The 27,069-nt window shown below is 42.4% G+C and overlaps 1 protein-coding gene across 2 annotated transcripts in view; it reads left to right on the forward strand.

The window, feature by feature from the left end:
- gtpbp3 (GTP binding protein 3, mitochondrial) overlaps positions 1–17,998 on the forward strand; it is a 31,084-nt gene extending 13,086 nt beyond the window's left edge. For both annotated transcript variants that reach the window (XM_036978782.1, XM_036978783.1), the window contains exons 5-9: positions 817–889; positions 8,922–9,065; positions 12,745–12,910; positions 16,687–17,001; positions 17,477–17,998. In XM_036978782.1, the coding sequence (XP_036834677.1) occupies positions 817–889; positions 8,922–9,065; positions 12,745–12,910; positions 16,687–17,001; positions 17,477–17,708 (930 nt within the window). In that variant the 3' untranslated portion in view covers positions 17,709–17,998. The remainder of the gene's footprint in view (positions 1–816; positions 890–8,921; positions 9,066–12,744; positions 12,911–16,686; positions 17,002–17,476) is intronic.
- The last annotated feature ends 9,071 nt before the right edge of the window (positions 17,999–27,069 follow it).

A 27,069-nucleotide genomic window follows, 5' to 3' on the forward strand; every position in this document is an offset into this window, starting at 1 on the left:
TTTAGTCTACTGAGATGTTTTAGTTTACTGAGATGATTTAGTCCACTGAGATAATTTAGTCCACTGAGATTATTTAGTCTACTGAGATGATTTAGTCTACTGAGATGATTTAGTCTACTGAGATGATTTAGTCTACTGAGATGATTTAGTCTACTGAGATGTTTTAGTTTACTGAGATGATTTAGTCCACTGAGATAATTTAGTCCACTGAGATTATTTAGTCTACTGAGATGATTTAGTCTACTGAGATGATTTAGTCTACTGAGATGATTTAGTCTACTGAGATGATTTAGTCTACTGAGATGTTTTAGTCTACTGAGATGATTTAGTCTACTGAGATGATTTAGTCTACTGAGATGTTTTAGTCCACTGAGATGATTTAGTCCACTGAGATGATTTAGTTTACTGAGATGATTTAGTCCACTGAGATGTTTTAGTCTACTGAGATGTTTTAGTCCACTGAGATGTTTTAGTCTACTGAGATGTTTTAGTCTACTGAGATGTTTTAGTCCACTGAGATGTTTTAGTCTACTGAGATGATTTAGTCCACTGAGATGTTTTAGTCTACTGAGATGTTTTAGTTTACTGAGATGTTTTAGTCCACTGAGATAATTTAGTCCACTGAGATTATTTAGTCCACTGAGATGTTTTAGTCTACTGAGATGATTTAGTCTACTGAGATGTTTTAGTCTATCCCTCTGACCTAGAAGACAGTCACGACAGAGAAACTTAAATCATTGCCAAAGGAATTAATATAGAGAGGACCGCATATATTGTTGTCTCTCTCGCTCAACATCTGTCTGTTTGTTGTTTCAGTGTTTGGCTCACGTGGAAGCCTTCATAGACTTCAGTGAAGATGAGCTCATCGAGGACGGGGTGTTAAATCAAGGTGGGTACTCCCCCTTCTCTGGAACAAAATAACAATTACGGAAGTGAGTTTTCCAGGGGGAGTTGGCATGGCTTTCCTGTTTGTATCTGCGGAGAGGGAGAGCTAGCGTCATTGAGAGGAGATATGCATCAAAGTGCTGAAAAGACTGTCTCCTTGGAGGAAGTGGGGAGAAGGGGCCACAGGGACACTGCAGGCATTCATCTTGTCTTCAAAGCCTGGCCTCTCAGGCTGTCCAACACAGGAATACACTGTCAGCAGCTACAAACCTGCTCTCTCTACCATCCCTCTCTCTCTCTGTCGCTCTCTCTCTACCACCTTTCTGTCTGTCTCTCTCCCACCTCTCTCTCTCTGTCTCTCTCACTGCCTCCCTCTCTCTCTGTCTCTCTACCACCTCTCTCTCACTCTCTGTCTCTGTCGCTTTCTCTCTACCACCTCTCTCTCTGCCTTTGTCTCTCTCTCTCTCTACCACCTCTCTCTCTGTCAAATTCAAATTCAAGCTGCTTTATTGGCATGAAAAACATTGTCAATATTGCCAAAGCAACAATGTATACAATATACATGGTTATAAAATTATTAAGAATAACAAATAATAATATAAAATGGTAGTAAATAATAATACAAAATTACATTTAAAAAATAACAATAAAATGGTAACAGTCAATAGTAGAAATGTAATAAATATAAAAAGCTAAACATGGAAAATGAAACTATAACTAACTTATACTGCATCATCTTCACCATTACATCACTACTACAACTACCATCATCATCATTACTACTACAACTACCATCATCATCATTACTACAACTACCATCATCATTACTACTACAACTACCATCATCATCATTACTACAACTACCATCATCATTACTACTACAACTACCATCATCATTACTACTACAACTACCATCATCATCACTACTACAACTACCATCATCATCACTACTACAACTACCATCATCATCACTACTACAACTACCATCATCATCACTACTACAACTACCATCATCATCACTACTACAACTACCATCATCATCACTACTACAACTACCATCATCATCACTACTACAACTACCATCATCATCACTACTACAACTACCATCATCATCACTACTACAACTACCATCATCATCATTACTACAACTACCATCATCATCACTACTACAACTACCATCATCATTACTACTACAACTACCATCATCATTACTACTACAACTACCATCATCATTACTACTACAACTACCATCATCATCATCACTACAACTACCATCATCATCACGACTACAACTACCATCATCATCATTACTACAACTACCATCACCATCATCACTACTACAACTACCATCATCATCATTACTACAACTACCATCGTCATTATTACTACAACTACCATCATCATCACTACTACAACTACCATCATCATCATTACTACAACTACCATCATCATCACTACTACAACTACCATCATCATCATTACTACAACTACCATCATCATCACTACTACAACTACCATCATCATCATTACTACAACTACCATCATCATTACTACTACAACTACCATCATCATCATTACTACAACTACCATCATCATTACTACTACAACTACCATCATCATCATTACTACTACTACCATCATCATTACTACTACTACCATCATCATCATTACTACAACTACCATCATCATCATTACTACAACTACCATCATCATCATTACTACAACTACCATCATCATTACTACTACAACTACCATCATCATCATTACTACAACTACCATCATCATCACTACTACAACTACCATCATCATCATTACTACAACTACCATCATCATTACTACTACAACTACCATCATCATCATTACTACTACTACCATCATCATTACTACTACTACCATCATCATCATTACTACAACTACCATCATCATCATTACTACAACTACCATCATCATCATTACTACAACTACCATCATCATCATTACTACAACTACCATCATCATCACTACTACAACTACCATCATCATCATTACTACAACTACCATCATCATCATTACTACAACTACCATCATTACTACAACTACCATCATTACTACAACTACCATCATCATCATTACTACAACTACCATCATCATTACTACGACAACTACCATCATTACTACAACTACCATCATCATCATTACTACAACTACCATCATCATCATTACTACAACTACCATTATCATCATTACTACAACTACCATCATCATTACTACGACAACTACCATCATCATTACTACAACTTCCATAATCATTACTACTACAACTACCATCATTACTACAACTACCATCATCATCATTACTACAACTACCATCATCATCATTACTACAACTACCATCATCATTACTACGACAACTACCATCATCATTACTACAACTTCCATAATCATTATTACTACAACTACCATCATTACTACTACAACTACCATCATCATCATTACTACAACTACCATCATCATCATTACTACAACTACCATCATCATCATTACTACAACTACCATCATCATTACTACTACAACTACCATCATCATCACTACTACAACTACCATCATCATCACTACTACAACTACCATCATCATCACTACTACAACTACCATCATCATCACTACTACAACTACCATCATCATCATTACTACAACTACCATCATCATCACTACTACAACTACCATCATCATCACTACTACAACTACCATCATCATCACTACTACAACTACCATCATCATCACTACTACAACTACCATCATCATCACTACTACAACTACCATCATCATCACTACTACAACTACCATCATCATCACTACTACAACTACCATCATCATCATTACTACAACTACCATCATCATCACTACTACAACTACCATCATCATTACTACTACAACTACCATCATCATTACTACTACAACTACCATCATCATTACTACTACAACTACCATCATCATCATCACTACAACTACCATCATCATCACTACTACAACTACCATCATCATCATTACTACAACTACCACCATCATCACTACTACAACTACCATCATCATCATTACTACAACTACCATCGTCATTATTACTACAACTACCATCATCATCACTACTACAACTACCATCATCATCATTACTACAACTACCATCATCATCACTACTACAACTACCATCATCATCATTACTACAACTACCATCATCATCACTACTACAACTACCATCATCATCATTACTACAACTACCATCATCATTACTACTACAACTACCATCATCATCATTACTACAACTACCATCATCATTACTACTACAACTACCATCATCATCATTACTACTACTACCATCATCATTACTACTACTACCATCATCATCATTACTACAACTACCATCATCATCATTACTACAACTACCATCATCATCATTACTACAACTACCATCATCATTACTACTACAACTACCATCATCATCATTACTACAACTACCATCATCATCACTACTACAACTGCCATCATCATCATTACTACAACTACCATCATCATTACTACTACAACTACCATCATCATCATTACTACAACTACCATCATCATTACTACTACAACTACCATCATCATCATTACTACTACTACCATCATCATTACTACTACTACCATCATCATCATTACTACAACTACCATCATCATCATTACTACAACTACCATCATCATCATTACTACAACTACCATCATCATCATTACTACAACTACCATCATCATCATTACTACAACTACCATCATCATCACTACTACAACTACCATCATCATCATTACTACAACTACCATCATTACTACAACTACCATCATTACTACAACTACCATCATCATCATTACTACAACTACCATCATCATTACTACGACAACTACCATCATTACTACAACTACCATCATCATCATTACTACAACTACCATCATCATCATTACTACAACTACCATCATCATCATTACTACAACTACCATCATCATTACTACGACAACTACCATCATCATTACTACAACTTCCATAATCATTACTACTACAACTACCATCATTACTACAACTACCATCATCATCATTACTACAACTACCATCATCATCATTACTACAACTACCATCATCATTACTACAACAACTACCATCATCATTACTACAACTTCCATAATCATTATTACTACAACTACCATCATTACTACTACAACTACCATCGTCATTATTACTACAACTACCATCATCATCATTACTACAACTACCATCATCATCATTACTACAACTACCATCATCATTATTACTACAACTACCATCATCATCACTACTACAACTACCATCATCATTATTACTACAACTACCACCATCATCATTACTACAACTACTACCATCACTAAACTGCTATCATTACCATCACCCTACTACCCATACCACTACTATTTGGAATGATAATCACAACAACAACAATAATAATAATAAATAAGTTATTGCTTACTATGCAGATGTTATTATCCAGTGTCCCTCAGGCTTTGGCAGGAAAATACATATTTGGCTGCAAGAGGAGCCATTGCTCCTTCACCCATAAGTATTTTTAGATTTTCCTCTGGGTTTAATAAGTTAACATTTGGAATAAATGTAGTCATTTCTGTGAATAATGAATCTCTTGGTGAGGAATATTTCTCTTTCTCTGTCTCTGCTTCGTATCTCTGACAGAGTAGAGATAATCAGCCAATTCATATTCTCTTTTTAGGGCCAGAAAGCAATTTAGTCGGCTTGGGATTTTGTTTCGTTTTTCCAATGTTGTAAATATGAGTCCTTTGATTGGTTCATGATTTTGTTTATTGGAATTCTTTCTTTTGAAGCAGTGCTGGTGTCAGCTTGGTTGGTGAGGTCCAACACCAGCTGACTGAGAGGGCTCGTTTCTGGGCTCAGCTCTTGAGTTTGAAGTGCTTTAAATGGCAGACTTGAATTTAGATGTGGCCAAAATGTTGATGATCTTATCTGTATTTTCATTATTACTGGAAAACGGCCCAATTCTGCCCTTCCTGCATTAGTTGCTGTATTTCTCTGGATTTGTAGAATTTTCCGACAGAATTCTGCATGTAGGGCTTCAATTGGATGTTTGTCCCACATCTTAAAGTGCAGTTTATTGAGTCGCCCCCAAACCTCACTTCAATTGGATGTTTGTCCCACATTTTAAAGTGCAGTTTATTGAGTCGCCCCCAAACCTCACTTCAATTGGATGTTTGTCCCACATTTTAAAGTCCAGTTTATTGAGTCGCCCCCAAACCTCACTTCAATTGGATGTTTGTCCCACATTTTAAAGTGCAGTTTATTGAGTCGCCCCCAAACCTCACTTCAATTGGATGTTTGTCCCACATCTTAAAGTCCAGTTTATTGAGTCGCCCCCAAACCTCACTTCAATTGGATGTTTGTCCCACATTTTAAAGTCCAGTTTATTGAGTCGCCCCCAAACCTCACTTCAATTGGATGTTTGTCCCACATTTTAAAGTCCAGTTTATTGAGTCGCCCCCAAACCTCACCTCCGTAAAGAGCTGGATTTCAATGTCCAATATTTTAGTCCAAATTCTAACTGGGATTTTGAATAATTTCATTATTATTGCATACATTGCTCTGCGGGCTTTTTCTTTGAGTGCATTCACTGCCATATTAAAGTTTCCCGATGCAGATATGGTCAGACCCAAGGTATGAGTCATTTTTTGTGTGTTCAATTATGGTGTTGTTCAGGGTGAATTTATATTTGTGTTTCGGACATCAGTTTTTTTTTAAGAGAAAATCAGGATTTTTGTTTTTTGGGAAATTTACTGCCAGGACCCAATTATGGCAATATTGCTCTAGAATGTTAAGGTTCTGTTGAAGACCTTCTTTGGTTGGTGATAGAAGTACCAAATCATCAGCATATAGCAGGTATTTCACCTCTGTGTCAAATAGTGTGAGTCCTGGCGCTGGAGAATAGTCCAACATGTCTGCTAATTCATTGATATAAATGTTGAAAAGATTTGGACTCAAACTGCAGCCTTGTCTCACACCTCGACGTTGTGAAAAGAACACTGTTCTTTGGTTTTGGATTTTTATTACACACATTTTCTGTGTACATACAGATGAAGTCGGAAGTTTACATACACCTTACACCTTAATTCTAAGTGCTACAGAAAACCTTTCCCAAGTTGCTGTTTATGCAAATTCCCTTGTAATTATTGGGGTCTGAATTGTCTCCACTTCTGTGGATCAGGGGAGATGAGCCCCTGGTTCCAGACATCAGGAAAGCAGTCAGAAGTTAATACCATGTTGAACCGTTTAAGCTCAGCATTTTGCAACTCAGGTGGGCTGTTTGTCAGCATTTAATTTCTGATGTTGCCTAGACCACAAGCCATCTTAGATTTTATAGATTTGAGCTTTTCATTTAGTTCTTGTTGGGTTAGTGGGTAATGTAATGGATTTTGGTTGTTTTTAATGACTGATTCAAGGATGTTCCATTTTTCTTGAATTTCTAATTGGTTGTGTTGTAAGTCTTTTTGTGGGATGTTTTTGTATAGATTATCAAAATAAGTTTTTCAAATTCCTTCATCTTCTATGGTTAATTGTTGTGCCTTTGTCGTGCTTAAACTGTTCCACATGTCCCAGAACTGATTTTGGTCCGTTTTCAATTTCATCAAGTGTCTTGTTGGTATAATTCAATTTCTTGCGTTTCAGTGTTTGTTTATACTGTTTCAGAGTTTCTTAGTATTCATATGGTAGCTCTGGGTTGTTTAGCTGCTAATGTTTTGCATTTGACATTTGTCTTAGTTGTTTTACATTATTTATCAAACCACTTTTCAGAAACAATTTGTTTATTTGTTTCTGATGTTGCATTTCTTTGTTTTTCTCATATTTGCTTTTGATGCTTCTTTATGGAATAGGCAGTTGATGTTTTGAGTAGCCAAATTGACACCTTCTTTATTGTTTTGGTATTGTGAGTTATTGAAGACCTGTATAGAGTTCATCATTTCATTTGAGTTCAAAGTTTCAATGAATTTCTCTGCACTGTTTGGAGCCCATCTGTACCATTGGTTCATGTTGTAGAGTTTAATGGGTTGTTTTTCTGAATGAATATTGCCGGTTAATTTCTTCAGAAACACGTTGATCTGGCTGTGATCTGACAGTGGTGTCTCTGTCTCTCTCTCTCTCTCTCTCTCTCTGTCTGTCTGTCTCTCAATTTAACGATCTCTCTCTGTGTCTCTTTGTCTCTCTCTCTGTCTCTATCTCTCTACCACCTCTTCATCTCTCTCTCTCTCTCTACCACCTTGCTGTCTCTCTCTCTCTCTGTCTGTCTCTCTGTCTCTCAATGTATCTCTCTCTCTCTCTCTCTGTCTCTATCTCTCTACCACCTCTTTGTCCCTCTCTCTCTCTCTGGTTCTCTCCTTCTCTCCTCTCTCTCTCTACCACCTCTGTCTCTGTCTTCCATTGTCTCTCTCCTCTCCCCCTCCCTCTCCTTCTCTCTGTCTCTCTCCTTCCCTCTCTCTCTTCTCTCTCTCTCTGTCTCTCTGTCTTTCTGTGTTTCCCATGGTGTGGGGGGGAGAAGGGGAGAGAGAGGAAGCGGAGGGAAGGGAAATTCCCCTCAGCGTCGCCTGCTGCAGTCTGGTGGGGCAGCTGAGAGAACAGAAGCCTCTGATCTTTTGATTTAGGGACAGATGCTTTGCTGCGTGCCATTTGGTTTTTGGTGGCACGCCATTGGGTCCTTTCCTTTCAGAGGAGAAGTCAGAGCCACCTCTGGTTCATAGTTAGGTGGACAGGGGTCTACACGATGGGTGACATTCATTCATCTCATGTAATCGGAATTTAAAAAAGGTTGTTTCACATCAGAGACACATTATAAATATGTCACAATATTGTTGACATTAATTGTTTAGTTTCACATGTCACAGAGCAGAGAGACTTTCTCCTGTTTCCATGGCATTGGTTATTTGGAAAGCAAACATGAAATTGAACTTGACTCCCTGTTGTCCTATCCCTGCCCGTCTCCCCTTCCCAGTGGACAGTTCAGTGCGCCAGCTGGAGACAGAGATAGAGAGACACCTAAAGGACGAGAGGAGAGGAGAGCGGCTGCGCACCGGAGTACAGGTGGTGATAGCAGGAGCTACCAATGCTGGGAAGAGCAGTCTGCTCAACACGCTCTGTAAGAACAACACACACACACAAAGTATGACACATTGCAGAGCGAGTCCTCATTTATTTGGACAGCCATGTATGAGTGCACTCAGTCATACACCTAAATATGCTTTTTTTTTATAACCAAATCTCTATTTCTGATGTAAATGGCATGTTCTAGAAGGTTCCAGACACGTTTTGTTGTTGTTGTTGTTGTTGTTGTTGCGATTTCACTTATTTTTGAGAAACGTACACCAACCAGCGATTCAATTCCTAATCGTCTTTTTGCAGTATGGGGGCACTGTTCGCAGCGTTGTATTCCATGTTGTGTGACTTTGAGCTGTATCCCCAATCCAGCTGTTCCATTCTGGATAGATTTTGAGTCGCAAACCAAATGGAATATAACGTTACGGATAAAGTTCAGAATGACATAATTTCATGTGCACAACGTCTAAAGCCCCGCGTCATTATCCTGGGTGTTTCTAAAAGGTTTTTTGGATCATTTGTCGTCATGTTTTTTCAGAGCCCCCCGTACGACACAACGAGGATGAGGAAGTGAATCGTTGGTTGGTGTACGTTTCTCATAAACAAGTGAAACACACACCCAATACACACCTAATACACACCTAATACACACCCAATACACACCTAATACACACCTAATACATACCCAATGCTCACCCGGGCACACAATACACCCCTAGTACACACCCAATACACACCCATTACACACCTAATACACACCTAATACATGCTAAATACACACCTAATACATACCCAATGCTCACCCGGGCACACAATGCACCCCTAGTACACACCCAATACACACCTAATACACACCCAATACACACCCAATACACACCTAATACATGCTAAATACACACCTAATACATGCTAAATACACACCTAATACATGCCCAATGCTCACCCGGGCACACAATACACCCCTAGTACACACCCAATACACACCTAATACACACCCAATACACACTCAATACACACCTAATACACACCCAATGCTCACCCGGGCACACAATACACCCCTAGTACACACCCAATACACACCTAATACACACCCAATACACACCCAATACACACCTAATACACGCTAAATACACACCTAATACATGCCCAATACACACCCAATACATGCCCAATACACACCCAATACACACCCAATGCTCATCCGGCACACAGTACACACCAAATACACACCTAATACACACCCAATACACACCCGATGCTCACCCAGCACACAATACACACCCAATACACGCCTAATACACTCCAATACACACCCGACGCACCCCTTGTACACTCCAGATACACATCCGGTACACACCCAACACACTTAATACACGCCCGATACACACCTAATACACACCCAATACATACCTACTACACACCTAACGCACACCTAACACACACACCCGATACACACCCAATACACACCCGATACACACCTGATACGCACCTAATACGCACCTAATACACACCAAATACACACCTAATACACACCAAATACGCACCTAATACACACCTAATACACACCTGATACACACCTAATATGCACCTACAAGGAGAGGGACTTCGCGCCCGAACAAGGAGAGGGACTTCGGCGGAAGTCGTGACAATCCGTTTCTAATGAATCTGTTTCTAATGAACCTGTTTTTTGTTTATCACTCATGTGCTCGTGAGTTTGAGATATGACATCCTGTGTCATAAAGCAAGGCTCTGTATAAACCGTGTGGAACGGTTGTTTGGCTGCTGCGCCACAGAGCTTCCTATCAGAATAATACACGTGTTTATCAGACTCCAGATAAAATCCTGTTATTGTTTCCTATTGAGCTTGGTCTTTCCCAGGGCCCGACTCCCGGCCACAGCTCTTAACACAGAGTAATGGGCTGTCAGTCGTTTTGGCTGGGCTGTGGGGAGGGAGGGAGGGATCCTACCGTACAGCACTTTGCTCTATGTACGTAGTTCCACTGAACAGAGGCGTGGTTCTGGATGAAAATATCCCATGGCAGGAGAAGATTGATGAGTTTGTCGAGGATCTTATTTTGATTCCAAATAACCAAGAATAGGACACTTCGATAGTTAGTATTTCCCATGAATATACACTGCTCAAAAAAAAATAAAGGGAACACTTAAACAACACAATGTAACTCCAAGTCAATCACACTTCTGTGAAATCAAACTGTCCACTTAGGAAGCAACACTGATTGACAAGACATTTCACATGCTGTTGTGCAAATGGAATAGACAACAGGTGGAAATTATAGGCAATTAGCAAGACACCCCCAATAAAGGAGTGGTTCTGCAGGTGGGGACCACAGACCACTTCTCAGTTCCTATGCTTCCTGGCTGATGTTTTGGTCACTTTTGAATGCTGGCGGTGCTTTCACTCTAGTGGTAGCATGAGATGGAGTCTACAACCCACACAAGTGGCTCAGGTAGTGCAGCTCATCCTGGATGGCACATCAATGCGAGCTGTGGCAACAAGGTTTGCTGTGTCTGTCAGTGTAGTGTCCAGAGCATGGAGGCGCTACCAGGAGACAGGCCAGTACATCAGGAGACGTGGAGGAGGCCACAACCCAGCAGCAGGACCGCTACCTCCGCCTTTGTGCAAGGAGGAGCAGGAGGAGCACTGCCAGAGCCCTGCAAAATGACCTCCAGCAGGCCACAAATGTGCATGTGTCTGCTCAAACGGTCAGAAACAGACTCCATGAGGGTGGTATGAGGGCCCGACGTCCACAGGTGGGGGTTGTGCTTACAGCCCAACACTGTGCAGGACGTTTGGCATTTGCCAGAGAACACCAAGATTGGCAAATTCGCCACTGGTGCCCTTTGCTCTTCACAGATGAAAGCAGGTTCACACTGAGCACGTGTGACAGACGTGACAGAGTCTGGAGACGCCGTGGAGAACGTTCTGCTGCTTGCAACATCCTCCAGCATGACCGGTTTGGCGATGGGTCAGTCATGGTGTGGGGTGGCATTTCTTTGGGGGACAGCACAGCCCTCCATGTGCTCGCCAGAGGTAGCCTGACTGCCATTAGGTACCGAGATGAGATCCTCAGACCCCTTGTGAGACCATATGCTGGTGCGGTTGGCCCTGGGTTCCTCCTAATGCAAGACAATGCTAGACCTCATGTGGCTGGAGTGTGTCAGCAGTTCCTGCAAGAGGAAGGCATTGATGCTATGGACTGGCCTGCCCGTTCCCCAGACCTGAATCCAATTGAGCACATCTGGGACATCATGTCTCGCTCCATCCACCAACGCCCCATTGCACCACAGACTGTCCAGGAGTTGGCGGATGCTTTAGTCCAGGTCTGGGAGGAAATCCCTCAGGAGACCATCCGCCACCTCATCAGGAGCATGCCCAGGCGTTGTAGGGAGGTCGTACAGGCACGTGGAGGCCACACACACTACTGACCCTCATTTTGACTTGTTTTAAGGACATTACATCAAAGATGGATCAGCCTGTAGTGTGGTTTTCCACTTTAATTTTCCACTCTCTTCTCTCTCCCTCTCTCTCTGTCTCTTTCTCTCATCTCTCTATCCCAATTCCTCCCTCCCTCCCTCCCTCCCTCCCTCCCTCCCTCCCTCCCTCCCTCCCTCCCTGTCTGTCTGTCTGTCTCCATCTCTCTATCCCAATTTCTGTCCATCTCTCTGTCTATCTCCATCTTTCTCTCCATTCCTCTGTCCAGGCCAGCGTCCAGCAGCCATCGTGTCCCCCATCGCGGGCACCACCAGGGACATTGTGGAAACCTCTCTGGACATTGGGGGCTTCCCTGTCCTCCTGAGTGACACCGCAGGGCTCAGAGACTCCTCAGACAGCGTGGAGAGAGAGGGGGTCCGTAGAGCACGCCAGAGGTAGGTGCTTATCAATCAATATCAACATGTATACACCACACCACATACATACCACACACATATGGTACAAAGCATGATGGTCCAAATGCATGTTCCATTTCAACTAGTTGAATATCTTTGTTTTGCAGTTCACCTAAAATGAATACACTAATTCTTATCATCAGGACTAGGATATGGAAAGACCTTAAACAATACCTAATGGAGAATTATTGGGAGTCTCTTCCTGTGAATTGTGACTTCTGTACAGAACAAAGTCTAGTGTTGTCTACATTGTATGGGCAATATGAACAAAATGAACAAGATACTTGAAAATCCTGGAAAACAAAAAAAAAGGAAGAAATAATTCAAGGCTTTTTCCTTATGGTGTATTTTGGCTTCAGCTCCAGTTCCTCAGTGGAAAGAGAATGTATGGGTATAAATACCAGACGTAAACACACTCAGGAGGTGGGAGGATGTGCCACTATACACATTAATATTTACCATACAGAGGGTGAGGCACACACACACACAGACATATACACACACACACACAGACACACACACACACATACACACACACACACACACACACACACACACACACACACACACACACACACACACACACACATACACACACACACACAGACAGACACACACACACACACACACATACACACACACACACACACACACACACACACACACACACAGACATACACACACACACACACACACACATACACACACACACACACACACACACACACACACACATACACACACACAGACACACACACACACATACACATACACACACACACACACACACACACACACACACACACATACACATACACACACACACACACACACACACACACACACACACACACATACACACACACACACACGCACAGTGACAGAGTCAAATACATACATACCGGAGCACTGACGGCTGCCTCCATTGTTTACACCAGTGTAGAATAGCAGCAGCATAAATGTATATACTCCTCCCTGAATACACACACACACACACACACACACACACACACACACACACACACACACACACACACACCCTCCACAGACTTGGCCAGACTGACGAGAGGGAGAGGGGAGAGAGAGGGGAGGGATCGAGGGGAGAGTTGGTCCGGTAGGAAGTGCAGGCAGTTCTTGTGCTTAAAGGTACTTTCTGTATGTCTGTCAGGGGATCCAGGGCTCATGACCTGGGGGGGGGGCAGGAAGGAGGTAGTCAGAATAAGCATCCTGCTGCTTCTGCTGCTGCTAGTCCCTGGGGGCAGGGGAGAGTCCCTGGGGAGGGGGGGTCCCCACAGAGATACAGTTAATTATGTGACTGTCTCTAGATTCCCTACCTATGCTTTTTTGTTTCAACAAAAATGGACAATAAAAATGGACAATGCTACGCAATTCTATTCTAATCTGGGGGATTATGAAGTGGGACTGCAGTGGATAGCAACACATTTACAGACTCCTGACCAGTTCTGCTATTTAGTGTTTTTTTACACTGATCTTAAAAAATGTTTTTTTACACAATGTCTCCACCATCATTTCCTATGACCTTCTGGAGATCAGAACAGTGATCACTAACCTCCATTTGAATGGCAGTTTGTACTTCAACGAGTCGGCAGCTCTGGACGTTCTGCTAACTCTGGACGTTCTGTTTACTCTGGACGTTCTGCTAGCTCTGGAAGTTCTGTTTACTCTGGACGTTCTGCTAACTCTGGACATTCTGTTTACTCTGGATGTTCTCTTTACTCTGGACGTTCTGTTTACTCTGGACGTTCTGTTAACTCTGGACATTCTGTTTACTCTGGACGTTCTGCTAACTCTGGACGTTCTGTTTACTCTGGACGTTCTGTTAACTTTGGACATTCTGTTAACTCTAGACGTTCTGTTAACTCTGGATGTTCTGTTTACTCTGGACGTTCTGTTAACTCTGGACGTTCTGTTTACTCTGGACGTTCTGTTAACTCTGGACGTTCTGTTTACTCTGGACGTTCTGTTTACTCTGGACGTTCTGTTAACTCTGGACGTTCTGTTAACTCTGGACGTTCTGTTTACTCTGGACGTTCTGTTTACTCTGGACGTTCTGCTAACTCTGGACGTTCTGTTAACTCTGGACGTTCTGTTTACTCTGGACGTTCTGTTTACTCTGGACGTTCTGCTGACTCTGGACGTTCTGTTGACTCTGGACGTTCTCTTGACTCTGGACCTGACCCTAATCCCGGGGACTCAAAAGAGGAAGTGACGGCGCAAAAGAGGCAGACGAGCCGGCATCATGACGAGACTACGTTGGCGTGCAAATAAACCGCCTGTTGCCGAACGTACAGTCACTAGAGAATAAACTGGACAAGCTCTGTTTGATATTATCCTATCAACGGGACCTCAAGATCTGTAATATTCTATGTTTCATGGAGTCGTGGCTGAACAAGGACATGGATAATGTACATCTTGTTGGCTTTTCAATGTCAAGACCGGTCAGCAGCCTCTGGTAAGCTGAGCAGGGGAGGGGTGTCTCTTAACAACAGCTGCTGCGTGATCTCTAATGTTAAGGAAGTCTCAAGTTTTTGCTCGCCTGAGTTAGAATACCTTATGATAAGCTGCAGGCCATACTATTTACCACCACAATCCGATGCTGGCACTACAAGCTCTATAGGGCCAAAAGCAAACACACTTCTTGTGGCCGGTGATTTCAATGCAGGGAAACTGAAATTCTGTAAAAACTTCATTTTTACCTGTGCAACTAGAGGCCAAAAAACTCTAGATCACCTTTACTCCATACACAGAAATGCATACAAGGCTTTCCCTCACGTGGATGCACGTGAACTCTATTCCTGATTCATTCAATTCATGTGGTCCGATGAAGCGGATGCAGGACTACCCCAGACTGGAATAAGTCTGGGAGCTTCAACATCTAAATGGAAGCAAGTCCCCGCAGCAATGCTCCTACATCTAGTGGAAAGCCTTCCCAGAAGAGCTGTTACTGCATGATTTTGGAATGAGATGTTTGATGAGCAGGTGTCCACATACTTTTGTTAATGTAGTGTATAGCTCAAATACCTTGTACCCTGTGTATATAGCCAAGTACCCTTACACATTGACTCAGTACTGGTACCCCATGTATATAGCCAAGTACCCTTACACATTGACTCAGTACTGGTACCCCATGTATATAGCCAAGTACCCTTACACATTGACTCAGTACTGGTACCCCATGTATATAGCCAAGTACCCTTACACATTGACTCAGTACTGGTACCCCATGTATATAGCCAAGTTATTGTTACTCATCACATATTTATTATTCGTGTTATATTTTTATATATTAGATTTGTACCTTGTCAGCTCAGGGATGTGAACTTGCAACCTTTCGGTTACTAGTCCAACGCTCTAACCACTAGGCTATGCTGCCGCCCCAAATGAAGGAGGATTAATTGTCAGAGTAGAGGACCTTGTGCATTTCAGGTAAAATAACAACCCAATGTTTATATCCCAGGTCAAATTAGCTAGCAACAGTAAGCTAGCCAGCATGAATGTTTAATGCTTTTTGATCTGTCCCCAAGTTAATATAGTTGGTTCAGAGTTTGTTTTGATATTTCAACCTGTGTGTCCTAATCGCGTCTGGTGTGTGTGGACAAAATCAACATGTGCACGATTGCGCACGTGGATGCATGCCTTCGCGCGCCCGGTCTAGTCAGCATGTTAGTCTACACTTGTTGTTTACGAAGCATGTGACAAATAACATTTTATTTGATTGCGTATTTTCCCTTCAGGGTGGAGCAGGCTGATCTGACCCTAGTAGTGGTGGACTCCACCCAGCTACCCCCAGACCCTCAGCTAGTACCAGCCTTCCTCCAGGAGCACCTCAGCACTGTGCTGCCCAGCCCTGAGGCCGGCATGAAGGCTGCCTCAGACAGGGTCCTGCTGGTGCTCAACAAGAGTGATCTGGTACCTGAGGAGCAGAGGGAAAGAACAGAGGGAGAGCTGAGAGAGAGACCGGGTCTCCCTCCTGCATGTTTTCTGTCCTGCTCTACCAGTACAGGGCTGGAGGATTTCCTCACTGTGCTGCAGAGCAGGGTCAAGACTCTGTAAGTATAGAGTACAGTTCTGTGTTAATGTTACTGTATGCTTCTACGTAGGTTTTTAAAATGGTTTTCCTGTATATCAGGTATTCACCATGGGCGGAATCCTAACTCTGATTGATAGATTCATTGTGCAATTCATTCGAAATCAAACTTAGGTAACACTTTGATATCGCAAGTAAGTTAGGATTGGTCCCTAAGCTTTTGATAATATCATGCATGACTTGTCATAACATGAGTCATAACACCCTGTGCTTACCCTACGGTAGGAGTTTCATTGTGTCGTACAGCCTGCCGTATCCTGTGGATATGAGGAATAAACTCTGATTAGATTTGATACATCCTGAGTCTTTGAAGAAAGTAACGCTGATAGCATCTCCCAGACTGAAGATCAAACACCCCATTATTTTGAAACATTTGGCAGCGCCGGCCGGCTCACCTACATACAGTACATCAGTTATAACACATCTGCTCCATCCAGGTGTGGTGACCCTCTGAGCGGAGCTCCCAGTCTGACCCAGGCCCGTCACAGAGCCCACCTCCAGCAAAGTGTCCAGGCCCTGAACCAGTACCACCAGTACAGAGACCAAGACCTGGCCCTGGCCGCAGAGGGGGTCCGCCTCGCCCTCACCCACCTGGGACGCATTACAGGACGGGTCGGAGCCGAGGAGATCCTGGACATCATATTCAGAGACTTCTGTATAGGGAAATAAATGGTTGAACGTGGATACATCTCATGCAGAAAGGACACTCTCACACTAGATCACGTGACAGGGTGGAACACTAACACAGACTTTAAGTGTAGTTATTCTAGCAATATACCAAAATGTAAGTAGTGTATTTCATTGTTTGTCCTGATCATTTGAACTGGTGGATCTCAACTCTAGCCAGACTGAAGAAGTGTAAACATCTTAGCAGATCATCTGTGACTCTCTACTGAGTCACTGTTTGAGTCATCATCGCTCTGTGTTCTGTGGGAAATAAACGGTTTGGTAGGCGATCATCTCTGTCTTAAGTGGGAAATAAATGGTTTGGTAGGCGATCATCTCTGTGTTAAGTGGGAAATAAATGGTTTGGTAGCGATCATCTCTGTGTTCTGTGGGAAAAAGACGGTTTGGTAGGCGATCATCTCTGTGTTAAGTGGGAAATAAATGGTTTGGTAGGCGATCATCTCTGTGTTAAGTGGGAAATAAATGGTTTGGTAGCGATCATCTCTGTGTTCTGTGGGAAAAAGACGGTTTGGTAGGCGATCATCTCTGTGTTAAGTGGGAAATAAATGGTTTGGTAGGCGATCATCTCTGTGTTAAGTGGGAAATAAATGGTTTGGTAGCGATCATCTCTGTGTTCTGTGGGAAAAAGACGGTTTGGTAGGCGATCATCTCTGTGTTCTGTGGGAAAAAGACGGTTTGGTAGGCGATCATCTATGTGTTCGTTGTGAAAAAGACGGTTTGGTAGCGATCATCTCTGTGTTCTGTGGGAAAAAGACGGTTTGGTAGGCGATCATCTCTGTGTTCTGTGGGAAAAAGACGGTTTGGTAGGCGATCATCTCTGTTCTATGGGAAAAAGACGGTTTGGTAGGCGATCATCTCTGTGTTCTGTGGGAAAAAGACGGTTTGGTAGGCGATCATCTCTGTGTTCTGTGGGAAAAAGACGGTTTGGTAGGCGATCATCTCTGTGTTCTGTGGGAAAAAGACGGTTTGGTAGGCGATCATCTCTGTTCTATGTGAAAGAGACAGTTTGGTAGGTGATCATCTCTGTTCTATGGGAAAGAGACAGTTTGGTAGGCGATCATCTCTGTTCTATGTGAAAGAGACAGTTTGGTAGGTGATCATCTCTGTTCTATGGGAAAGAGACAGTTTGGTAGGCGATCATCTCTGTTCTATGTGAAAGAGACAGTTTGGTAGGCGATCATCTCTGTTCTATGTGAAAGAGACAGTTTGGTAGGTGATCATCTCTGTGTTCTGTGGGAAAAAGACGGTTTGGTAGGCGATCATCTCTGTTCTATGTGAAAGAGACAGTTTGGTAGGCGATCATCTCTGTTCTATGGGAAAGAGACAGTTTGGTAGGCGATCATCTCTGTTCTGTGGGAAAGGGAATGTTTGGTAGGCGATCATCTCTGTTCTATGTGAAAGAGACAGTTTGGTAGGCGATCATCTCTGTTCTATGGGAAAGAGACAGTTTGGTAGGCGATCATCTCTGTTCTGTGGGAAAGGGACTGTTTGGTAGGTGATCATCTCTGTTCTATGTGAAAGAGACAGTTTGGTAGGCGATCATCTCTGTTCTGTGGGAAAGAGACAGTTTGGTAGGCGATCATCTCTGTTCTATGGGAAAGAGACAGTTTGGTAGGCGATCATCTCTGTTCCATGGGAAAGAGACAGTTTGGTAGGTGATCATCTCTGTTCTATGGGAAAGAGACATTTTGGTAGGCGATCATCTCTGTTCTATGGGAAAGAGACAGTTTGGTAGGCGATCATCTCTGTTCTATGTGAAAGAGACAGTTTGGTAGGTGATCATCTCTGTTCTGTGGGAAAGAGACAGTTTGGTAGGTGATCATCTCTGTGTTCTGTGGGAAAAAGACGGTTTGGTAGGCGATCATCTCTGTTCTATGTGAAAGAGACAGTTTGGTAGGCGATCATCTCTGTTCTATGGGAAAGAGACAGTTTGGTAGGCGATCATCTCTGTTCTGTGGGAAAGGGAATGTTTGGTAGGCGATCATCTCTGTTCTATGTGAAAGAGACAGTTTGGTAGGCGATCATCTCTGTTCTATGGGAAAGAGACAGTTTGGTAGGCGATCATCTCTGTTCTGTGGGAAAGGGACTGTTTGGTAGGTGATCATCTCTGTTCTATGTGAAAGAGACAGTTTGGTAGGCGATCATCTCTGTTCTATGGGAAAGAGACAGTTTGGTAGGCGATCATCTCTGTTCTATGGGAAAGAGACAGTTTGGTAGGCGATCATCTCTGTTCTGTGGGAAAGAGACAGTTTGGTAGGCGATCATCTCTGTTCTATGGGAAAGAGACAGTTTGGTAGGCGATCATCTCTGTTCCATGGGAAAGAGACAGTTTGGTAGGTGATCATCTCTGTTCTATGGGAAAGAGACATTTTGGTAGGCGATCATCTCTGTTCTATGGGAAAGAGACAGTTTGGTAGGCGATCATCTCTGTTCTATGTGAAAGAGACAGTTTGGTAGGTGATCATCTCTGTTCTGTGGGAAAGAGACAGTTTGGTAGGCGATCATCTCTGTTCTATGGGAAAGAGACAGTTTGGTAGGCGATCATCTCTGTTCTATGGGAAAGAGACAGTTTGGTAGGCGATCATCTCTGTTCTATGGGAAAGAGACAGTTTGGTAGGCGATCATCTCTGTTCTATGGGAAAGAGACAGTTTGGTAGGCGATCATCTCTGTTCCATGGGAAAGAGACAGTTTGGTAGGTGATCATCTCTGTTCTATGGGAAAGAGACAGTGTGGTAGGCGATCATCTCTGTTCTATGGGAAAGAGACAGTTTGGTAGGCGATCATCTCTGTTCTATGGGAAAGAGACAGTTTGGTAGGCGATCATCTCTGTTCTATGGGAAAGAGACAGTTTGGTAGGCGATCATCTCTGTTCTATGGGAAAGAGACAGTTTGGTAGGCGATCATCTCTGTTCTATGGGAAAGAGACAGTTTGGCAGGCGATCATCTCTGTTCTGTGGGAAAGAGACAGTGTGGTAGGCGATCATCTCTGTTCTATGGGAAAGAGACAGTTTGGTAGGCAATCATCTCTGTTCTATGGGAAAGAGACAGTTTGGTAGGCGACCATCTCTGTTCTATGGGAAAGAGACAGTTTGGTAGGCGATCATCTCTGTTCTATGGGAAAGAGACAGTTTGGTAGGCGATCATCTCTGTTCTATGGGAAAGAGACAGTTTGGTAGGTGATCATCTCTGTTCTGTGGGAAAGAGACAGTTTGGTAGGTGATCATCTCTGTTCTGTGGGAAAGAGACAGTTTGGTAGGTGATCATCTCTGTTCTGTGGGAAAGAGACAGTTTGGTAGGTGATCATCTCTGTTCTATGGGAAAGAGACAGTTTGGTAGGCGATCATCTCTGTTCTATGGGAAAGAGACAGTTTGGTAGGCGATCATCTCTGTTCTATGGGAAAGAGACAGTTTGGTAGGTGATCATCTCTGTTCTGTGGGAAAGAGACAGTTTGGTAGGTGATCATCTCTGTTCTGTGGGAAAGAGACAGTTTGGTAGGTGATCATCTCTGTTCTGTGGGAAAGAGACAGTTTGGTAGGCGATCATCTCTGCGCCCTTTGTTCCCTCTCTCCATCTGGCCTTGATTAAATATTTATGTTTCCTCGCTGAACTCCTCACCCCTCTTCCCCAGTTTATTCCTACTCACCCAGGTCTCTGTCACATAGGCAGTGCTCGGCCGTACACGCACACACCGTCTCTCTCTCACACAGTCTCTCTGTCACACCGTCTCTCTGTCACATTGTTTACTGCGGGTGTTGAAGTAGAGGGCTGCGGGTCCCGACAGAGATCATTGTGGCGCAGTCTGTATTGTTCATGCTGTAACTCAATATTAGGAAGGTGACCTTAATGTTTTGTACACTCAGTGTATGTGTGGTCCCAATGCAATAGAGTAGACTGCCTATGCTGGGGTAGGAGAAGAATGGGGCAGATATCTTTCCAAGGAAATGTACTCCCTAAATATGATTAGGCTATAGTTTACTATATTGCCTAAAAATAATTATCGATCACCCATATTTGTCTCTGTCTGAAAATCGTCCCACTCCTGAAAGGTAGGCTATAAAACGTTGCTCAAGAGAAAGTGCAAACGTCTCCAACTCTCTCGGCTGATTCGTGAGAATCTCTGGTAATTGAAACTATTTCTAAGATTATGTCGGTGGATTTTTGATATTGCCTATAGGGCTCAAAATTGCTGGACCATGGCTGACAAGTGAGTTGCGTCCTCACAGACGCCTAAATGAACGTTGCGGGACTACGGGTTGAGGTCAGGTCCAGTTATTCCTGGTGCGATATGAAAAGCTGCGGGAGTGGGATGAATAAATTAGTGGCGCGCAGACCTCTATATTGAAATGCCTTTCTTTTTGGCATCTACTCAGGTCTTGATGAATTCTCCAGCAGTTAGGGGATGTGTTTGACCCAGCTGTAAAACACTGCTGAATCAATAGAGCACAATGGAGAACACAGTAAGTAACAAAACAAAATACAAGTTATTGGAATTAAGGAAGTCTACATCTATGGGTGGCAATGAGCCGACATCTTGATAATGGGCCTGTTGATATGTTATTATCATTAACCTTGGAAATCCTGGAAAAGGCTGCTTTGTTTTTCCTTGGAAACTGGATTGTTGGTACCTGGAATTCTCTGATCCTCTGAGAAACAATGTTCCTGATAAGTGTTTGATACGAAAGAAATTACCATTTAGTATTGTAATCTATTTGTAATAAGTCGGTTAGAACTGGAAGAACACACCCAAGGAAAAATTAGTTTTACATTGGATACTCGGTGGATATTCTCATCAATAGCATTGAACCAAGCATGCCATGACTGTGAAGATGGTATCTTCTAAATCGGGTGGATAAAGAAAAATCCCTCCCCCAAAATGTAATAGTACGTTTTCATATTTCGATCTTCAATAGGTCTTACACAATTCCTTCTATGACTATGAAGATGGTATCTTCTGAATCGGGGGAGGATGGACAACAATCCACACCTTTTTTTATTACCATTTTAATTTTATTCTGGGGACAGGGGCTTTTGTGTAACAACTATTGAAGATTGAAAGCTAAAACAAAATGTATAGCTAAAAAATAAACACACAGATTTTTGTCCATCCACCCCTGATTCAGAATATACCATCTTCATTGCCATGGCATGCTTGGTTCAATAGCTATTGATGAGAGAACCGAATATCCAACATAAAAATGATTTTACCTAGGTGAAGAACGCCTGGAATTCGGCTTAGTGTTTACCAGAATAAACGTGTGCTTTTACAACAAAGTGATCAAAAGAAAATAAGAACATCATTTCATATTCTTGTTTCTCTATTATGTGGCCGTTTTCAACATAGCCTTTATTACAAGACCAGACACCAATGGACGTGTCATGGTTGAGTGATGAGTGTAGTTTAACCTGTGCGGTAATTGTGTTTCCTCTGACGGAGGTGTTTGTGCGTCTGTGTGCATGCTCGTGTGTTGTGAGGAACAGGGTGACTATGGAGTGTAATTGGGGGCATTCGGGTTCACGTTCACAGATGTGCTCTGTGTGCGCACTCCCCCTGTTTGACCCAGGGTAAGACAGACTGTCCGTGTGTGTGTTTGACCGACCGCACGGGGGGAAAAAAACAGTCCTTAAACAAAGGATTTCCTGAGAACAGTAGAGGCTCCTTCACCTGTAGTTCTGTCATGATGAACAGATGCAGTCTCAGCAAGATGTATTTTATAAACAATCACTTTTTACTTGAGCTATTATTCTCCTCCAAGAGTGGCTGTAGGGTATAGAGTGGCTGTAGGGTATAGAGTGGCTGTAGGGTATAGAGTGGCTGTAGGGTATAGAGTGGCTGTATGGTATTAGGGTATAGAGTGGCTGTAGGGTATAGAGTGGCTGTATGGTATTAGGGTATAGAGTGGCTGTATGGTATTAGGGTATAGAGTGGCTGTATGTTATTAGGGTATAGAGTGGCTGTAGGGTATAGAGTGGCTGTATGGTATTAGGGTATAGAGTGGCTGTATGTTATTAGGGTATAGAGTGGCTGTAGGGTATAGAGTGGCTCTATGTTATTAGGGTATAGAGTGGCTGTATGTTATTAGGGTATAGAGTGGCTGTAGGGTATAGAGTGGCTGTAGGGTATAGAGTGGCTGTATGGTATTAGGGTATAGAGTGGCTGTAGGGTATAGAGTGGCTGTATGGTATTAGGGTATAGAGTGGCTGTATGGTATTAGGGTATAGAGTGGCTGTATATTATTAGGGTATAGAGTGGCTGTAGGGTATAGAGTGGCTGTATGGTATTAGGGTATAGAGTGGCTGTAGGGTATAGAGTGGCTGTATGGTATTAGGGTATAGAGTGGCTGTATGTTATTAGGGTATAGAGTGGCTGTAGGGTATAGAGTGGCTGTAGGGTATAGAGTGGTTGTATGTTATTAGGGTATAGAGTGGCTGTATGTTATTAGGGTATAGAGTGGCTGTATGTTATTAGGGTATAGAGTGGCTGTAGGGTATAGAGTGGTTGTATGTTATTAGGGTATAGAGTGGCTGTAGGGTATAGAGTGGCTGTATGTTATTAGGGTATAGAGTGGCTGTAGGGTATGGAGTGGCTGTATGTTATTAGGGTATAGAGTGGCTGTAGGATATGGAGTGGCTCTATGTTATTAGGGTATAGAGTGGATGTATGTTATTAGGGTATAGAGTGGCTGTAGGGTATAGAGTGGCTGTATGTTATTAGGGTATAGAGTGGCTGTAGGATATGGAGTGGCTCTATGTTATTAGGGTATAGAGTGGATGTATGTTATTAGGGTATAGAGTGGCTGTAGGGTATAGAGTGGCTGTATGTTATTAGGGTATAGAGTGGCTGTAGGGTATAGAGTGGCTGTATGTTATTAGGGTATAGAGTGGCTGTAGGGTATAGAGTGGCTGTATGTTATTAGGGTATAGAGTGGCTGTAGGGTATAGAGTGGCTGTATGTTATTAGGGTATAGAGTGGCTGTAGGGTATAGAGTGGTTGTATGTTATTAGGGTATAGAGTGGCTGTAGGGTATGGAGTGGCTGTATGTTATTAGGGTATAGAGTGGCTGTATGTTATTAGGGTATAGAGTGGCTGTAGGGTATAGAGTGGTTGTATGTTATTAGGGTATAGAGTGGCTGTAGGGTATGGAGTGGCTGTATGTTATTAGGGTATAGAGTGGCTGTATGTTATTAGGGTATAGAGTGGCTGTAGGGTATGGAGTGGCTGTATGTTATTAGGGTATAGAGTGGCTGTAGGGTATAGAGTGGCTGTATGTTATTAGGATATAGAGTGGCTGTAGGGTATGGAGTGGTTGTATGTTATTAGGGTATAGAGTGGTTGTATGTTATTAGGGTATAGAGTGGTTGTATGTTATTAGGGTATAGAGTGGTTGTATGTTATTAGGGAATAGAGTGGCTGTATGTTATTAGGATATAGAGTGGCTGTAGGGTATAGAGTGGTTGTATGTTATTAGGGTATAGAGTGGTTGTATGTTATTAGGGTATAGAGTGGCTGTATGTTATTAGGATATAGAGTGGCTGTAGGGTATAGAGTGGCTGTATGTTATTAGGGTATAGAGTGGCTGTATGTTATTCGGGTATAGAGTGGCTGTATGTTATTAGGGTATAGAGTGGCTGTATGTTATTAGGGTATAGAGTGGCTGTAGGGTATAGAGTGGCTGCAGCACAGTGTAGCTAAAGTAGAACAGCACAGTGTAGCTGAAGTAGGACAGCACAGTGTAGCTAAAGTAGGACAGCACAGTGTAGCTAAAGTAGTACAGCACAGTGTAGCTAAAGTAGAACAGCACAGTGTAGCTAAAGTAGGACAGCACAGTGTAGCTAAAGTAGGACAGCACAGTGTAGCTAAAGTAGGACAGCACAGTGTAGCTAAAGTAGGACAGCACAGTGTAGCTAAAGTAGAACAACATGGATTAGCTAAAGTAGGACAGCACAGTGTAGCTAAAGTAGAACAGCACAGTGTAGCTAAAGTAGAACAACATGGATTAGCTAAAGTAGGACAGCACAGTGTAGCTAAAGTAGTACAGCACAGTGTAGCTAAAGTAGAACAACATGGATTAGCTAAAGTAGGACAGCACAGTGTAGCTAAAGTAGGACAGCACAGTGTAGCTGATGTAGGACAGCACAGTGTAGCTAAAGTAGTACAGCACAGTGTAGCTAAAGTAGAACAACATGGATTAGCTAAAGTAGGACAGCACAGTGTAGCTAAAGTAGAACAGCACAGTGTAGCTAAAGTAGAACAACATGGATTAGCTAAAGTAGGACAGCACAGTGTAGCTAAAGTAGTACAGCACAGTGTAGCTAAAGTAGAACAACATGGATTAGCTAAAGTAGGACAGCACAGTGTAGCTAAAGTAGGACAGCACAGTGTAGCTGATGTAGGACAGCACAGTGTAGCTAAAGTAGTACAGCACAGTGTAGCTAAAGTAGAACAACATGGATTAGCTAAAGTAGGACAGCACAGTGTAGCTAAAGTAGAACAGCACAGTGTAGCTAAAGTAGAACAACATGGATTAGCTAAATTAGGACAGCACAGTGTAGCTGATGTAGGACAGCACAGTGTAGCTAAAGTAGGACAGCACAGTGTAGCTAAAGTAGGACAGCACGGAGTAGCTAAAGTAGGACAGCACAGTGTAGCTAAAGTAGGACAGCACAGTGTAGCTGAAGTAGGACAACATGAATTAGCTAAAGTTGGACAGCACAGTGTAGCTAAAATAGAACAACACGGAGTAGCTAAAGTAGGACAGCACAGTGTAGCTAAAGTAGGACAACATGGATTAGCTAAAGTAGAACAGCATGGAGTAGCTAAAGTAGGACAGCACAGTGTAGCTAAAGTAGGACAGCACAGTGTAGCTAAAGTAGGGCAGCATGAAGTAGCTAAAGTAGGACAGCACAGTGTAGCTAAAGTAGGACAGCACAGTGTAGCTAAAGTAGGGCAGCATGGAGTAGCTAAAGTAGAACAGTCTTATAGGCTTTTCCATTGGAGGAAAGAGATCCAGTTTACATCAGGAACCCCCTGTACTTAGGTTAGGCAGGGACCGGGATCTTGTAGTACTATATACAATGTTGTTGTACTGTTATTAATACTATTATTAATACTGTTGAGTGCATTCAGAATAAGTGGGGCACTTTTTTAATTTCCATCTTCTGCAACCTCTTCAGACATCTATCCAACATATTAGCCCGATACATTTCTGAAATCCTCAGATGTTTCCTAATCAATCACAAATTGAATTGAATTGTCATTGGGGTACACACCCATTTGCGTACGCTGAGTCAAAACCATATTTTCTGTTTTGCATTTGGTAGATTGGGACAACAGGTACATTATG

Source organism: Oncorhynchus mykiss, chromosome 5 (assembly GCF_013265735.2).
Source record: "Oncorhynchus mykiss isolate Arlee chromosome 5, USDA_OmykA_1.1, whole genome shotgun sequence".
Classification (NCBI taxonomy): Eukaryota; Metazoa; Chordata; class Actinopteri; order Salmoniformes; family Salmonidae; genus Oncorhynchus; species Oncorhynchus mykiss.